This window comes from Desmodus rotundus, chromosome 3, assembly GCF_022682495.2.
Source record: "Desmodus rotundus isolate HL8 chromosome 3, HLdesRot8A.1, whole genome shotgun sequence".
NCBI classification, from domain to species: domain Eukaryota; kingdom Metazoa; phylum Chordata; class Mammalia; order Chiroptera; family Phyllostomidae; genus Desmodus; species Desmodus rotundus.
Genome location: NC_071389.1, coordinates 195,090,876 through 195,108,106, shown reverse-complemented (window position 1 = coordinate 195,108,106; position 17,231 = coordinate 195,090,876). Strand labels below are relative to the sequence as shown.

Genomic DNA, 17,231 nt, shown 5'->3' with positions numbered 1-17,231 from the left:
TTCCGGAATGTCTTATAGCTGCAACCCTGCAGCACGGAACCCAAGAAGCCTTTTCGGGTTGGCTTCTTGTACTCTGTGATTTGCGTTTAAGGTTCCTCCATGCCTTTTCATGCTTGAGGAGTCATTTCTTTCTAGTGCTGAAGAATGCTTCATGGTCTGGGTGCACCGCAGATTTGTCTGTCACCCACTGAAGGACGTCTTGGCTGCTTCTGAGTGTTGGCAGTGGTGAGTAAAGTTGTGATAAACATCCACGTGCGAGGTTTTGTGTGGACGCGATTTTCAGTTCACTTGGGTAAAGACCAAGGAGCGTGGCTCCTGGGCCTGTGCTGAGTGTGTTTGGGCTGGTGGCAGTGCTCTTCTTCATTCCCACAGCAGGGAGGGAAAGTCCTTGTCGCTCCACGTCCTTGTCAGCATCTGGCAGTGTCGGTGTTCTGGATGTTGGCCATTTGAACCAGTATGTAATGGTATCTCATTGTTTTAATTTGAAATTCTCTAATGGTATGTGATGCTAAGCATCTTATTTTCTATGCTCACTTGCCATCTCTGTTTCTTTTTAAAAAATTTAGGTATTGATTTTAGAGAGACAGAAGATGGGGGGGAGAGAAATGTGGATTTGTTGTTCCACTTATCCTCCATGCATTCATTGGTTGCTTCCTGTACATGCTCTGATGGGAGATCGAACCCGCAACCTTGTTGTATTGGGACGATGCTCCAACCCACTGAGCTACACAGCCAGGGCTGTATTTCTTCTGAAGTGAGGTATCTGTTAAGTTCTTTGCTCCATTTTTAAGAAAAAATTATTGCTTTTTCAGAGAGAAAAAGGAAGGGCAGGAGAGAGAGAGAGAAAGGAGAGAGACATGAATTTGTTGCTGCACTTACTTACGTATTCATCGGTGGCTGCTTGTAAGTGCCCTGACCAGGGATGGAAGCTGCAACCCTGGCACGTTGGGATGACGCTCCGAGCAACTGAGCCACCTGGCCAGGGCTTTGCTCCGTTTTTTAATCGATTTGTTTGTTTTCTTACTGTCGGGTTTTAAGAGTTCTTGGTACATGTTTGATAACAGTTCTTTGTCGTGCGCGTCTTTTACAACTCGCTTCTCCCAGGCTGTGGCTTGTGTCCTCGTTGCCTAGACTGTGTCTGTTGCCGAGCAGGTCTTAATTTTAATGAAGTCCAGCTACCAGCCGTTTCTTTCATGGATTGTGTCTCTGGTGTTGCATTCAGAAAGCCACCGCCTCACCCAAGGTCATTTAGGTTTTCTCCTACGTTACCTTCTAGGAGTTTTATAGTTTTACGTTGTACACGTAGGTCTGTGAGCCATTCTGAGTTAATTCTTGCGAGGAGCGGAAGGTCAGTGCCTGGGTTCATTTGTTTGCATGCGGGCGTCCAGTTTCAGCACCAGTTGTTGAGAAGACTGGTTTTGCTCCATTGAATTGCCTTCTACCCTTTGTCCAAGCTCAGTTGACTGTATGGGCGAGGATCTGTTTCTGGGCTCTCTGTTCTGTTCCGCTGATTGTCTGTCTGTTCTTCTGCCAACACCGCCCCGTGGTGATTACTGTCATTTCGTCGTGACTCCTGCAGTCGAGTAACGCCACCTCCCCTTCACTGCCGTGTTTGCTCCTTGGGCCTTTTGTCAGTCTCCACGCAGTTTAGAGCTAGTGTGTCAATATCCATAAAATAACTTGCTGGAGTTTTGATTTCAACAAATCAAAAAACAAGAACGCACTTATGTGTCACTCTATGATATTTTAATGACAATTTTGAAACCAGGAAAAAGAATAACTCTCCTCTGAGAAGCAGGGTCTGGTGGCTTTTCGGGACTGCCTGGCGTTGGCACAGCTCCCTCAAGTTGCTGGTCACAGCCAGCACTGGGCCAGGGGCGTCTTGGTCCTCACAGGGCCTGGCGGAAGGGACCGCTTGCCTGTCCTTTCTGCTCCTCCGCCCAGGTAGCTGTCAGATCTGTCAGACGCCAACTGCCTCCTGCCCCCAGAGCCCACCCCTGGGCTACCCCACCCAGCCTCTGTTGGCCACAGTTTGCCCTTCATACACTGGCCTTGACCATGTGGCCACTTCTCCAGAGCCAGCACCTGTGGCCAGGTGGGTTTCTCTCGCAGCCCCGCTGGTAGGTGCGCTGTCTCCTCACGTGCAAACTCAGCCCCAGGCCGGTCTCGTCACTTCCCCCCAAAACTTGCTGCTTTCTGATGTTCGGCTATCCTTTCTGTCCCCTCGGTGTACAGGGCCCATCCATCCTCCCAGGGCCCTGACGGTTTGACCTGGGAAGGAACAGAGACCATGCTGTTCTGTTGCATTGCCACCCACCCACCAATTCACCATCCTTACCCCTGTGCACTTCACCAGAGCACCAGTGTTGACACACGCCTTACCGACGGGACCCTGGTCCCCACAGACGCACGCCTGTGCACACGGCAAGGAACATTTCAGTTTATCAAGCCAAGGAAACGGGTGCCTCGCTGCTTCCCCCAGCCCTCACACCCTGCTCCTGCTGGGCAGCCCCGACTGCTCCCACTCACACGAGTCTCCTGTAGGTGAACCCTAAACCCCACGGTTTAATGTTCCCCAGGTGCTGACGTGGCTCGGCACAGGTTGTAAGTTCCTGGAGGGCGAGAACATGGAAGCCTGCTGCTTTGCCAGCTCTGTGATCCTGGCACAGGGGGCTCCGGGCGGGCGGTCAGCAGGACTTGTCAGGCCTCCGACATGCATGCTGCTTGCTTTCCTCTCCAGGAGGGGGCGGGGGCAGGAGAGGAGGCGTCAGAGATCAAGAGAAATTTCTTGAGAGGTCAAGTGTACAGTGATCCATAATAAGAAGAATAGTTACTGTTTATTGAGTAGCTCCTATCTGGTAGCCTCTGTGCTTGTGTTTTAAGATGCATTCAATACTTTCTATCTGATCCTTGTAAGGACCCTGAAAGGTAGGTGTTACTATCCCCCTCTTACAGCGAGAGTAAACAGTAGTGTGTAACCCGTGGGGCCAGGTTTGAAACCGCTCCGAGTCCTGTGCTCCTTGGAGGCGTAGCCAGGAGGAGGGGCAGCGTGAGAGGGCGGGGTTGAGGGACGCCTCCGTGGTGACGCCCAGGGGCATGAGGTCAGTGGCCACCCAGGCCCTACCAGCCAGGGGAAAGGCGTAAGGCACTGTTCCAAACTTTGCTCCAGGCCGTTTGCACACCCACAGGAGAAATGGCCTCGTCCCTGACCCCGCCATCCGCCAGTATTTGTGTCAACCTCTAATGCCTCATTTCTTTCTGGTTTTTGAAGGCAATTGAGAGATTTGAGTTGGAGAAGAAGGCTTTAAGAGAGAAAAGTCACTGCAGCTCGGGAGACAGAGGCAAAAATCCTTTCTCATGGCCTTGATGGTGTTTCGGCGGGGTTTGGCTTCTCAGTGTCTAGAATGCATAGAGTAGGAGCCCAGAGTTTCAGTGAGGGTACTACTGTCCTCTTCTGAAGGAGCCTTCAACCTGACTTCTTGACATCGGGCAACAGAGGGAAGGACAGTACCATTCCGAGACCCACCTACTACGTTCCGCGTTGCAGCGGGTGCTTTCATCCGTGTTCCCCTGTTAAGTCTTCCTGATGCCCCAACCTGTGAGGCTGGTGCCACTGAGTATATTTTATAGATGAGGGGCAGGCTTGGGGGCCAGAAGTCTCACAGCCCGTCTGTGGCAGGTCCTGGGTTCATCCCAGCCTGACTTCAAAGCCCATGATTTGTCCACTTCTCCTGGCTCCTCCTCTGGCTCAAGCGGTCCAATCAAATAAGGAGGGGACTCTTTTTTTTTTTTTAAATAAAGTTTATTTTATTTTAGAGAAAAAGAGAGGGAAAGAAACATCAGTCAGTTGCCTCTCTTATGTCCCAACCAGGGACCAGCCTATAACCCAGGCATGTGCCCTGGCCAGGGATCGAACCACGACCTTTTGCTTTGCGGAAAGACGCCCAGCCAGCCAAGCCGTGCCAGTCAGGGCAAGGAAGGGACCCTTACAGCAACACAGGTGGGATCCAGTGAGACCAGTAACACGAGTGTCATCAGGCAGTTCAGGGTGAATGAAAAGTCGCAGTTATTACTGCAGCCCAGCAGGGGCGGACCCCGCGGTTACTCACACCCCATCCCTCTTCTTCCATTCTCCCGCAGACACAAGCCAAAGGAAACCACAGGCTCCTTGCAGCAGCCCAGAATCCAGGAGCGTCAGATCTTTCACCGTTAAAAGGGTAAGGGACCTACTCCTGGGTCTCTGACTGCTTTCTGCTGGGCATGAAGTCACTTTTAGTCCTGAGAGGAGGGGAAATAATGGACACCTGTGTGGTGATGGTGCAGGAACTCACAGAATTCTCTTTGTGGAAGATCTTAAAGTGTTTTAAGAATGCTAGAATTTCTCGTAATGCCCTGAAAAGGGTAGGATGGGGGGCGTTCCAGAGGTCACTCATCTGTCTGTCTGCAGAACCCAGGAACGGTGAGTTCAGATTGAGCTCGCAGAGCCCCTGTGTCGCACTACGCCGAGGGCCCCTTCACACTGCAGGGCTAGTCTGTCGGTCCCTGCGGGTGCCCGAGAGGCCAAGAGTCAGGCGTAGATGATGTGTCCGCCATCATGCATGGTTGATGGCCAATCCCCACTTCCTGCTCAGATGCTCGCACCCACGGCCAGACTCTGTCGGCCGTCTCCAGCAGCCTCCCAGTTACGACTCTCCTGAGCTTGCTCTTTCAGCTACTCAGGTGCGATGTATTCAAGCCCTTCGATGCTGGAGAATGTGAACACTATAGTATTATTATCTTTTTTAATCTTTTATCTTAGAAAATTCCCACATAGCATCAAGTTCGACAGTTGAGAGTCAGCATCGAAACTGTCCTATGTCCCGTAATGGTGGCCGACCAGATTTACATGTCCTGCCCCAGGTGGCACAGCTACTACATGGTGGAGCTGACGTCTGAGCCCAGACCATCTGACTCAGAGTCGGTGCCTTCAGTCAGTGGTCCCCCCGGCCCCGCCGTGCAGGCGCCGCAGCCCGTCAGAGAGCAGGGCCACCCCTCGGCACATTCCCGGCAGGTGCCTTTGGCTGGTGGTCGTTGGTTTCCTCCTTCTACTTTTCCATAATTTTACATTTTTTTTAGTCATATTTTATTTTTACTTTAAAAATCCATTTAATGATATATATTAAGAACCATAAGGATAGTCATACTCTTTGACCCCATATTGACATTTTGAGAAAGTCATATGAAATAAATAACCCAAGGAGGGGAAAACTGTATGTTCCCAGTTTTATCATGAACTTAAATACAATGGCAGTAGTATTAATTGGAAGTAATTAACTGTTAATTAAATTGTAGCCCATCTTATTAATAGGGTATGTTATTATATTTAATTTATTTTTAGAGAGAGGGGGAGGGAGAGAAAAGAGAGGGAGAGACACATTGGTGTGAGGCAGAAGCATTAATTGGTTGCCTCTTGTACATGCCCTGACTAGGGACCGAACCCACAACCCAGGCACAAGCCCTGACTGGGAATCGAACTGGCAGTCTTTCACTTTGCGGAACAACGCCCAGTCCACTGAGCCACACCGGTCAGGGCTAGGAGTGTCGTTTCAGATGAGAAATTTGAAGACAGTATAGCAATGTGAAAAGCCTAAAGTTACGCAGGACATAAGTGTGTGTGTGTGTGTGTGTAAAATGCAGTCTCATATACACATTTGTACACATGTGCTCACAGCCTGAAAGGGAAAAGAGCAACAACGTGAATGGGTGTTTGGTTAGGGGTGCTGGGGGCCTACACACGCCCCTTTTCATTTCAGCATTCCGTAAGGGCGTAAAGGGGAAGATATCCTATTGTCGGAAATTGTCGAAATGATGGACCCCGTTTTCAAACTCTGCTTTTTTTGCTTCAGAAAACAGCAGATAAAAACCTGCTGGCAGAGCTGTACCAGTGCACCCAGTTTGACATCTCCAGGCCAAATGAGCTCCCCAATGGCGTGATATTCTGTGACATGGTGGACAACGTGGTCCAGTCTGAGAGGAGCTCCCTCAGTGGCAAGGTGAGAAAGAGCGGGCAGCTCACCTGTGTGCGGTCCGGCCGTGGGCCCAGCGGCGCCCCAGCTTCACCAGCACCCTGCGGCAGACACAGCTGTCCCAGTTTGACACCCCAGGGCATTTGAGTAAGTCCCTGAGGGCCACGCAGTTTGCAAGTGACTTAGCTGAGATTAGACCCCAAGTCCATGTTACCTCCAAAACCTAGATTCTTTCTACCGGAGCACCGGTCTGCAGGTCGTTCCGGTCATGTATTCGGTGAGCAAGAAGTTCTGAGTGCACACCCTCGGGGGTGTGCTTCTTTAATGTGTGACGTGTGTGTTCTCTTGTCAGTTGCTACGCTGTATGTCCATAAACTTAATTTATTTTTTTCTTGATCAGACATTAGTTAGAATATTTTCTTTCCATGCCACATGGTACACGGTGGGGTGGGTGACCCACGTGGAGAGCAGTGCACACTGGCTTCCTTAGGGAGGAAGGCAGGGAGTTTTCTAAGGCCCAGAAGAACCTGTGTGCGTACATGAGACAATGCTGGGGAGGCAGGGACAGTTGTAAGGAGGTGCAGGGAGGGAGGAAGCCCAGAAAATGGTCTCGGCAGCCCTCCAGGGTGCCTCGTCGGCCTTCACAGTCACAAAGCTCGTGTTTCCAAAGCAGCTCTGGTCATTGTCCCCTCAGCTCCAAACTATTCACCCCGTCACTGCTGCTTGCTTCAAACCACCCCATCTCTATTTCTCCTCCCTTTCTTTCTCTCACCCTCTTCCCTTCCCCCTGCCTTATCCTGGCCCTGCCACTTGCGGGCTGTATTACTTTGAGCCAGTGACTTCAGCTCCCTAGTCCTCAGTTTCCTCATCTGTAAAATGGAGATAATAACACATGCCTCACATGATTATTCTAGGGCAGGGGTGTCAAACTCATTTTCCCCGGGGGCCACATCAACCTCACGGTTGCCTTTGAAGAGCCAAATGTAATTTTAGGACTGTATAAATGTAACTACCCCTTAACAGTTAAGCGAGAGCTTGGCACTGCCGCTGGGTAGAAATGAGGTGCCAGGACAGATAAAACGAGGTGGAGGGCTGTGGGTCTTGTGTTTGCACCTGTGTTCTAGGGGTTAAAAGAGAAGATGTGAAAACACCTGGCAAAGCAAATAGTCAGCATTCACTGTAAAGTTAGGCATGGTTTTTTTTAAGTTTTATTATTTTTTTAAAGACTTTATTTTTATTTTTAGAGAGAAGGAGAAAGGAGAGAAACATCAATGTGTGGTTGCCTCATGTGCGCCCCCTACTGGCGACCTGGCCAGCCACCCAGGCATGTGCCCTGACTGGGAATCGAACCAGTGACCCTTTGGTTCTCGGACTGGCACTCAATCCACTGGGCCACATCAGCCAGGGGCAGGTGTTTGTTTTTTAGGTTGACTCCAAAGATAGCTGGTGGGGAAATGGGGTGGTAAATAACGGTGACAAAGTGTGGGACACCAAAGGAGGAGAGGAAGGTTTTGAGTAGAGGTTACTATGAATCTGACTGTGAGTCCAGGTGAATAATAAAGAAGAAGAACAGTAACAGCAACAATAATAACGTGAACTTTGTTTCTTTTCAAGTCTTTCTGTTCACAGAGAGAATTAGAGAAGTTTCTCTCTTCTCCCTCTCTGAGAGCCATATGGCTGGATAGCTTCTGGTGGATCTTTCATGAAAGGTACCAGGTAAATGCAAATCTGATTGCTTCTCTCCCTGCTGAAGCTATTTTCCCATGGCACCAATCCTACCTGCCCTCTCACCATGGGCTGTAAGCCCCTGTGACTCCATGGACCGCCCCTGCAGCCTCACCTGTCACCCTCCCCCTCCCCCTCCCACGCCTCACCCTCATCCCTGTGCTTTAGCGGTTGCCCCCCGCCTCGCAGCTTCCCTGAGCCTTAGGAACTATTCCATGTCTCAAGGCTGGTCAAGGGCAGGGCCAAGAGTAAAGTCAGGACCTTTCTTCAACTCTCTGCCCCTCCACATGTTTTATAAATCCCATAAAACAAACTGCTGTGTTATTTCCTAAATAACATGAGGCTAAATATCTTGAGAATGATATTCCTAAAATTAAGAGAAATTCTTATTTAAGAATCTCAGCCCTTGGCTCTTTCAACAAGGGACTCTAGTAATTCCTTCCCTATCTTTCTCCCTGGTAGCCAAACAGAGAGGTCCAGAACAAGCTGTTCGACCGGATATCCCAGCACTACGCCTTTCTCTTGTTCCATGGATCCAGGTCCCACTATGAAGAGGCTATCTTAAAGGTGAGTCGCAACCACCATTTGGAAGAAAAAGTCACACGAGATGGCTGTTCACATCTAATGCCAGTGGAATGCCCTTAACCGTCTTTCCATAAGGGAGTAATTAGTAAGTTGTGAAATGTTCATCCACTGAGTTTGAATGCAGCAGTTAAAAAAATGAGGTAGGTCTATATATACAGGCTGGGGCAAGAGTAGGGTTAGTTATTCAGATGGAAAATAATACAATAATTAATAAATAAGAATATAAGAATAAACTCTCCTTTGGCACATATTCACAACCGTAAACCTACTTTTGCAGTAGGTTTACTGCAAAGTAAAAAAATGATGTATTTTAAGTGAGAAACAAAGCAATTTATACAAGTCTATGTTAAAAACATTTATGTGTATGTATGTATATGTGCCTATGAATAGGAAAAAGTGTGGGAAAATATTTACCAAACGCTTAGCAATGGTTATATTCTGGGAAATAAGGTTGCAAGTGACTTTCTTTTCTTTTGTTTTTAAAGATTTTATTTATTTATTTTAGACAGAGGGGAAGGGAGGGAGAAAGTGAGGGGGAAAAACATCAATGTTGTATGGCTGCCTCTCGCATGCCCCCTACTGGGGACTTCGCCCGCAACCCTGACATGAGACCTGACTAGGAATCAAACCGGCAACCCTTTGATTCACAGGCTGGCGTTCAATCCACTGAACCTCACCAGCCAGGGCTCTTTTCTATTCTATGTATTTCTGTAGCATTTAAATAAGCATATAATTTTAAAATTAAAAGTAGAACACACATATTTACTTTATATATGGACATATGTATATATGTATTAAAAGAATTGCTAGCAGAAAATATAATTGAATATTTACCTGATTTGGGGGTGGGGAAGGACTTTTTAAATATGATCCCAAATAACCATAAAGGAAAAAGACTGATTTAACTATATAAATTTTTTAAAAAATTAGTACAAAGTTAAAAAGCAAATGAGAAGCTAGGCGAAAATACCAGTACCATGTATGAGTATGTCACACAACATAAAAATGCTTACAAATCAAGAAGAAAGAAATGAAACACCCCATAGGCCAATGGACAAAGTTCATAAACTAGAAACTCACCAGAAAAAGTTCATCCTTAACCATAATTAACAATGTGAATTAAAACAATAATAATTCAATACCCCTTTTTACCTGACAGCGCAGATTCAAAAATATAATCCCCGGAGTTGTTAAGGATGTAGGAAGTGGCACTGTCACGGTGTGCGTGGGAAGCGAGTTCATACAGTTACACGGGACGCACTTAACATCACAACAATTAAGTGACCACTTCATGAGTCCCCTCAGCTTTCTGGGCCCCAGCTAGTAATGCCTCCCTCACCGAGCCACCGCCAGGATTCTGGGGGGTGGTGTTCGGAAGGCGTCTGGCAGGTTGCCCAGAGCATGACATGCCCCCCGTGTGCCACAGCTGTGCAGTTAACAGCATCGTCGTACCAGCCCCTGGAAGACGCAATTAAATACACAGGAAAAGCTGCTTTTATTCATGCACGCATGCTTTCATTCAACAATTTTGACCGTCTGATATGTGCCAGACAATGAAAGTTTAATAAATAAAAATAATTATTCACAATTTGTAATGCAAAGTCTTGGAAAGAGGATAATATTTACCAGTGGGGGGTGTTTAAGTAAATTTTGATAAACCCACTCAGCACAAAATTATGAAGGCCAGTATTTGGGGAAAAAATCCCAAAGAGTTTAGAATAATTTGGGGAGGTGCTTATGTTAGAATGTTAAATGAATAAAGCCAAATATAATTGTATAATTGGAGCTCAGTCAAAGTTAAGAAACAACCATACCGCGTGTGCGTAGAAAAGACCCAGTGAGTAGTGCTTACTAGTATCTTCTCTGGGGGACAACAAGGCCACATGTGTCTTGTCCTCTTCTGGGCTGCTGTTTGGCCAGGACGCAGCAGGGGCTGAGGCATGGACCGAGTACAGAGGAGCTGGAGGAGGGGTGGCCAGCCCAGCGTGTTTGAGAAGTGGTCCCCAGGTAGGGCAAGGGGCCCACCGAGTTGTGGGGCAGCCGCAGGTGCAAACTGCTCCCCTCATAACCAGGAAGGCAGCATGGCGTCAGGTAGAGAATTTTGTCACAGGTCCATTCTGACGTCAGGGGCTCTTTCCCGGGAGTAGAAATGTCCAGAACGTTGCCTGAGCTCTGCTTGCCCCCCAGAGGTTGCCATCACTTCTGAGTAAGGGCCTGTACACCAGCTTCTGTTGCTGCTTCCCGCAGTCCTGGTTCAACTCGCACGAGTTCAAGTCCGGCCTCTGTAACACCATGAGCCTGTGGATCTCAGGTAGGCGGCGCCGGCTTTGTACTGGGAAAGCAGTTCTGCACATATTTCGTCCACCCAAGCATGTCACTGTTTGCCATCACCCCTGTCACTGAAGCAGTTGTCCTTCGTCTCCTTGACATTAAAGAAAGTAAAGTGTACAGTTAGAGCCTAAGAATACAATTTTCCTGCTTCCTCAAAACAGTTCTGAGACACCCCTTGTCCCCATTTTGTACCCAGCCCAGAACTCAGGAACCCGAAAGCAGTAGGCCGGTTAGAACATCCCACCCTTCCGCACGCCCTGCCCCGGTGACGCAGGCGGCCCCCTGGGTAGTCCCCTGTGTCTGCAGCACACAGTGCCAGTGTGACGTTTGCTGTTCACCTGCTTTTCTGTCTCCTTCCCCACTTCCCCCTCTCAACCCAGACATTTTCTAAGGTCACACTAAAAGCTACCATTTATTGAGAGATTCCTGTGTATGTGGTACTCTGCAAATATAAGCACTTTTTGTTTTAAGATCTTATTTATTTTTAGAGAGAGGGAAAGAAGGGAGAGAGAAAGAGAGAAACACTGATGTATGAGAAAAACATTGGTCACCCCTCGCACGCCCCCACAACACAGGCATGTCCCGCAACCCAGGCATGTGTCCCCAGTGGGAATCCCACCGGGACCTTTCGGTTCTCGGGAGGGTGCCCAACCCACTGAGCCACGCCAGCCAGGGCGAAGTGAGCACTCTGCACATTTCCTACTGTGTTGGCGGTCTCGGAGCCTGTTCCCACGTTAGGAGGTTTGCTAAGAGAGCTCACAGGTTGCACTCATGGCTAAGATTTATTTCCGTGATGTGACAAGGATACACAGCTAGTTCACAAGGGAAAAGACGGGCAGAGTTTGGGGGAGTTCCTGTGCGGGCTTCCTTCCTCCCCCTCCCTCCCATGAGGAGTTATGCAGAACTCTCTCCTTCTGCAACAAAAACGTAGCAACACGTGTGATATTTCTGCCCAGAATCTCATTTGAGAAACAGCACCCAAGGCTTTCACTGGGTGCTGGTCACGCAGACACCTCTGCATATCATGTACCCAAATGCCAGATGGGCAGGTGCTCAGCATAAACCACGTTTTACAACCAGTCTGCGCACAGCCCACTGCGGGGAACGCCTTCCCCCGGCGTTGCCGAGATGTGATCGACACGTGGCACCGTGTGAGTTTAAGGCACAGTGTGGTGCTGATGAGTGCACACGTTGCACGGTGTTTACCGAAACACGGCTGGCTGACACATCCGTCAGCTCACGCAGTTCCCGTTTGCTGTGGTGGTTGTCCTGATGAGGGCTTTGAGGGTTCGCTCTCGCAGCAGATTTCAAGTAGACAATACAGTGCTGGTGGCTGTAGCCACGGAGCTGCACATCAATGGTCCTGAGCGCTTGCCCCTCCTGTAACTGGGAGTTTGTACCTTTGACCATGGTCTCCCCATCCCCCGCCCACCAGGTCCTGGCAGCCACCGTTGTACTCTCCGCTTCTGAGTTCAGCTTTTTAAAAACAATTAAAAATTTTTTTATTGTTGTTCAATTACAGGTATCCCCATTTTCCTCCCGTTACTCTCCCCCACTCTACCCACCCCCACCTCCCACATTCAGTCCTCCTCCCACCTTATCTTTGTCCATGGGTCCTTTGTACATGTTCCTTGACCACCCTTCCCCTTCTTTGCCCCCGTTACCCCCCTTCACCCCCTTCTGGTTACTGTCAGCTTGTTCTTTATTTCCATGTCTCTGGTTCTGTTTTGCTTGCTTAAGGAACTTCTGCCCTTCGCGACAGCATGGATGGAACTGGAGAGCATTGTGCTAAGTGATGTAAGCCAGGCGGTGAAAGACAAATACCATATGATCTCACCTATAAGGGGAACCTAATCAACAAAACAAACAAGCGAGCAAAATAGAACCAGAGACATGGAAATAAAGAACAAACTGAGTTCAGCTTTTTAAGATTCTAAACATAAGTGAAATCACACAGCATTTGTCTTGCTCTGTCTAACTTATTCCCCTTAGCATAAAGTCCTCGAAGGTTGTCCATGTTGTCACAAATGGCGGGATTTCCTTCTTTTCAGGGCGGAACAATAGTCTGTGTGTGTATGTGCCACATCTGTACCCACCCGCACACAGGTGGACGCCCAGGTGGTGTCCGTGCCTTGGCTGTTGTCGGTAACGCTGCGGTGAACATGGGGGTGCCGATGTGTCTCCGGGATGGTGATTTCATTTCCTTTGGGTACATATCCAGAAATGAGATTCCTGGATTGTATGGTAATTCTGTTTTTAATTTTTTGGGGAGCTTCCATACTGTTTTCCGTAGTGGTCGTGCCAGTTTACATTCTCACCGTCAGTACAGGAGTTCCCCTTCTCCACATCCTCGCCAGCGTTTCTCTCTTCCCTTTTTGGTAACAGCCACTCTAATGGGTGTAAGGTGGCATCTCGTTGTGGTCTGGATCTGCATTTCCTCGATGATTGGTGATGTTGAGCACTTTTCCATGTACTTTTGGTCACTGTATGTCTTCTTTGGAAAAATATTTGTTTCGGTCCTCTGCCCATTTCCTACCTGGGTTATTTGTTTTGCTATTGAGTTGTATGAGTTCCTTGTACACTTTGAATATTAACCCCTCATCAGATGTCAGATGTATGGTTTGCAAATATTTTCTCCCATTCAGTTGGTTGCCTTTTCATTTTGTTTTCTCTCTTGCTGCATAGAAGCTTTTTAGTTGGATATAGTCCCACTTGTTTATTTTTACTTTGTAGCTTGTGCTTTGGTGTGATGTCCAAAAGAATCATTGCCAAGACCCGTGTCAAAGAGCTTTTCCCCTGGGTTTTATTCCGGGAGTTTTATGGCTTCAAGTTTTACACTTACATTCTTAATCAATTTTAAATTGATTTTTGTAAGTGGTATAAGATAGGGGTTTAATTTCATTCTTTTGTATGTGAATATTCAGTTTTCCCAACAGCATTTATTGAAGAGACTATCCTTTCCCCATTGAGTGTTCTTAGCTCTCTTTTCAAAAAGCAGTTGACTGTGTATGTGTGGGTTTATTTCTGGGCTTTCAGTTCTGTTTCATTAATCTATATGTCTGTTTTAATGGCAATGCCATACTGTTTTGATTTCTATAGCTTTGTAACATAGTTTAAAATCAGAGCGTGTGATGCCTCCAGCTCTGTTCTTTTCAAGATTGTTTTAGCAGTTCAGGGTCTTTTGTGGATCCATACAAATTTTAGGATTTTTTTCTATTTCTGTGAAAAATGCCTTTGGAATTTCAATAGAGATTGCAGTGAGTCTATAGGTGGATTGGGGTAGTATGGACCCTTTAACAATATTAGTTCTTCTGAACCCTGAACCTGGGATATCCCTCTATTTATTTGTGTCTTCAATTTCTTTTATCAATGTCTTACAGTTTTCAATATATAGATGTTTTAGTTCCTTAGCTTAATTTATTCCTAAATATTTTATTGGTTTTGGTGTTATTATAAATAGGCTGTTTAAAATTTCTTTTTGGGATAGTTCTCTGTTAGTGTATAAAAACACAACTGATTTTTGTGTATTGATTTATATCCTGAAACTTTACTGAATTCATTTATTAGTTCTAACAGTACTTGTGGAATCTTGAGGGTTTTCTATATGTAATAGAAAGTCATCAGCATATAGAGACTATTTTACTTCTTCCCTTCTGATTTGGATATTTTTTTCTTCTTATTCTTGCTCTGGCTCGGACTCCCAGTGCTGTGTTGATCAGGAGTGGGAAGAGTGGACAGCTCAGTTTTGAGCTCCTGATCCTAGAAAAAGATCTTTCGCTGTTGACTACGATGTAGCTGCGGACTTGTCACATGTGGCCTTCGTTATGTTGAAGTATGTTCCTTCTGTGCCCAGTTTTTTGAGAGTTTTTATTATGAAAGGATGTTGACTTTTGTGAGATGCCTTTCCTGCATTTATTGAGATAAACACGTGGTTTTCATCTTTCATTTTATTAATGTGTTGTTAATGTGATGTATCACATTTCCTGTTTTGTGTATGTCACACCATCCTTGCGTCCCAGGGATACATCGCGCTTCATGGTGCTGTATGATCTGCTTCCTGTGCTATTGGATTCTGTTTGCTAGTGTTTTGTTGCGAATTTTTCGTCAATATTCATCAGGAATACTGGCCTGTTATTTTCTTTTCTTAATGTGCCCTTAGCTGGCTTTGGTGTCAGTATAATGCCGGTCTCCTAAAATGAGTTTGGGAGTATTCCCTCTCTTCAGTTTTTTTTAAGAACTTGAGAAGGGTTGGAGTTAATTCTTTAAATTTTATTAGAGTTCATCTGTGAAGCCATCTGGTCTTGGGTTTTTCTTTGTTGAGTGAGGGGTTTCGTTGCTGACTCAGCCTCCTTACCCATTTTTTGTCTGTTCAGATTTCCTATTTCTTCCATGATTCAGTCTGGGGAGGTTGTGTGTTTCTGGGAATTTATCCATTTCTTCTAGGTAGTTAGGGAAAGTTTATACCAATGTAAGGAAATATTTACCAGCCAAGGTCCCAGGTGCCAGCTAAGGGCCAGTCTTGCAAGCAGGCCTTTCTAAGGATAATACAGCTACCATGCCAGCTCTTTTCTGCACACCCATTTAATCCTCTTAGTGTGTTCAGGATCAAAGAAATTGAGCAGCGAACACATGGGGAGCAGCCATTCAGACCCAGGCATTCAGCCTGAGCGCATGGCAGAGCTAGGTCTTTGGCCGTCCTGCCACTCGGCCTCCTCTTCCCTGTTTCTCCTTCCCGTTCTCCTTTTTTGTCCTAGGCTGAGCTTCCTTTTCCTAATCCATCCCCAGTAACAAGAAACCTCCTGTCTCTTTACTCTGTCCAGCAAACGGCTTTGCATAGAGGCTCAAATATCTCGATCAATCCTTGGTCTTTTCTTTCCTTAACCAAAGAACTAAGGGAGACAGTGGAGTCCCTCTGATGTCTGAGGGTTCAGGTTCTAAGAAGCCGAGACCCTGAGACACACAGTTTCCTTAGAAGAAAAACATTCGTCCCATAAGCATCACCATCAAATACTTAGGGTGAACCTATTTCTGGTACTTAGCTAAGTGTGATAATAGGTTGAACGAAATTTACTAAGTGTGTATTTATTACGTTCCAGGCTCAGTACTAAGCCCTGGAGGTGGAAAGATAAATAAGACCCATGCTCAGCGAGCTCAGAGTTCAGGAAAAGCAGAGGAGATAGACAGGAGAACATATTATCACAGTGCCTTCGCATCTGCGTAGTACTTCACAGGGTAACACGTCCCTGGGGTGCTTTGATCTGATCCTCACCCCCACACTGTCAGGAAGGCAGAGTAGGCATCACCTCCTGCATCTTCTAGATGAAGAAACCAAACCTCCTAGAGAGGAAGGGACACCCAAGACCACAGTGCCTGTGTGGGGTGGGGATGATGCTTTGCTGGAAGCCCAGCCTCTCCACGACCAGCAGGGGGCGTCTCGGAGGCCTCTGTCTTCTGTCTTCTGCCTCCTGTTCTCTTTGCAGTTTTCATGATCATTTTTGACTCTCTCTTAGGTACATATCCTTGCCCACAGAGCTATGACAGTTGGGACTACTCAAAACTTGATCCAGAGAGGTTCTGGAGAGAAGAATTAATATTGAATAGAAGAAGACCGATAAAGGGTAAGGTACCACTCACAGACTTCTTCCCCCTTTGCCCAGGCCACACCCAGCCACCATGTAGCTGGGGCAGGGAAAGGCCTTAGTATTCAAATCCTCAGGCCAGGTTCTCTCTCATGTATACCCCCAAACTACCCACCAGAATGGCTGAGAAATTAATTTGTTAACCACAGTTGGAGTCAGCACGGCATAATTGTTGGGGTGTGGGGGGCAATATTTTATATTATTACAGTGGATGTCAGTTATTGTGCGTCTACTGTGTGCCAGGCACCATGCCGAGATCTTCTCCCTTTTTATCTAATCCTCACAATGACCTGAAATACACACTGAGTCCGCAGAGCAGGAAGTAGAGTTCAGAGAAGCAACTCCCCCAAGGTCAACTTTCTTAGCACCATGTGCCAGGCACCACCCTGTGTCAACCCCGGGCTTCACCCTGGAGGCAAGCACAGACCGCACCAGCAGTCTAATGGGAAATGCAGGCAACACAGCAATACTGCAGGGGATTGGGAGCTACGGTGGGGAACATGGGTGCTGAGCGGCCTGGGAAGGAGTACCCAGTCCTGCCACTCAACAGGTGGTTCTGGCTTGCCTGGGGCCAGTTCTCTTGCTGTTGCCATTGCTGTTGCGTCCAGGGAGGGGTCTGTCTCAAAGCTCAGAGTCTGCAGTGTCACACCAGGACGGGAAGGAACTGATAAACAACTCTGTCTCTTCCCTAGGAAGAGAGCGATCCTTCCTCAGTTCTAAGACGTCCTCTTCGCAGAAGTCTGCCCAGAGCAAGAAAGTCCCCGGTCTTCAGGTGAGGAGGGAGGCGCAAACCCAGACCCCTTGGAGCCCCCATAAGCTTCAGCAGCTTCTGGTCAGCCCCACATCTCTGCACTCCCTACCCCTTCATCTTGCACCTTGAATTTTCCCGAGTGCCAGAGCGCAGGCACAGTCAGGGTCGACGACAGCGCTGACCCCAGTCCCTCCA

General features: G+C 47.4%; 1 protein-coding gene across 9 annotated transcripts in view; it reads left to right on the top strand.

Moving 5' to 3' along the window:
- Window positions 1–219: 219 nt before the first annotated feature.
- FAM227A (family with sequence similarity 227 member A) overlaps window positions 220–17,231 on the top strand; it is a 47,424-nt gene continuing 30,412 nt past the window's right edge. For 6 of the 9 annotated variants that reach the window (XR_006653860.3, XR_006653858.3, XR_006653859.3 and 3 more), the window contains exons 1-7: window positions 4,012–4,217; window positions 5,886–6,032; window positions 7,620–7,721; window positions 8,193–8,297; window positions 10,503–10,626; window positions 16,157–16,264; window positions 16,978–17,057. Coding sequence is in view for 3 of the 9 variants with exons in the window: in XM_045187103.3 (XP_045043038.3) it covers window positions 4,053–4,217; window positions 5,886–6,032; window positions 7,620–7,721; window positions 8,193–8,297; window positions 10,503–10,626; window positions 16,157–16,264; window positions 16,978–17,057 (831 nt within the window). In the remaining 6 variants the exon portion in view is untranslated. Of the gene's footprint in view, window positions 226–4,011; window positions 4,218–5,885; window positions 6,033–7,619; window positions 7,722–8,192; window positions 8,298–10,502; window positions 10,627–16,156; window positions 16,265–16,977; window positions 17,058–17,231 lie in introns of those variants that run through there. The other 3 variants (XR_006653864.3, XR_006653861.3, XR_011651052.1) reach the window with 3 other exon arrangements.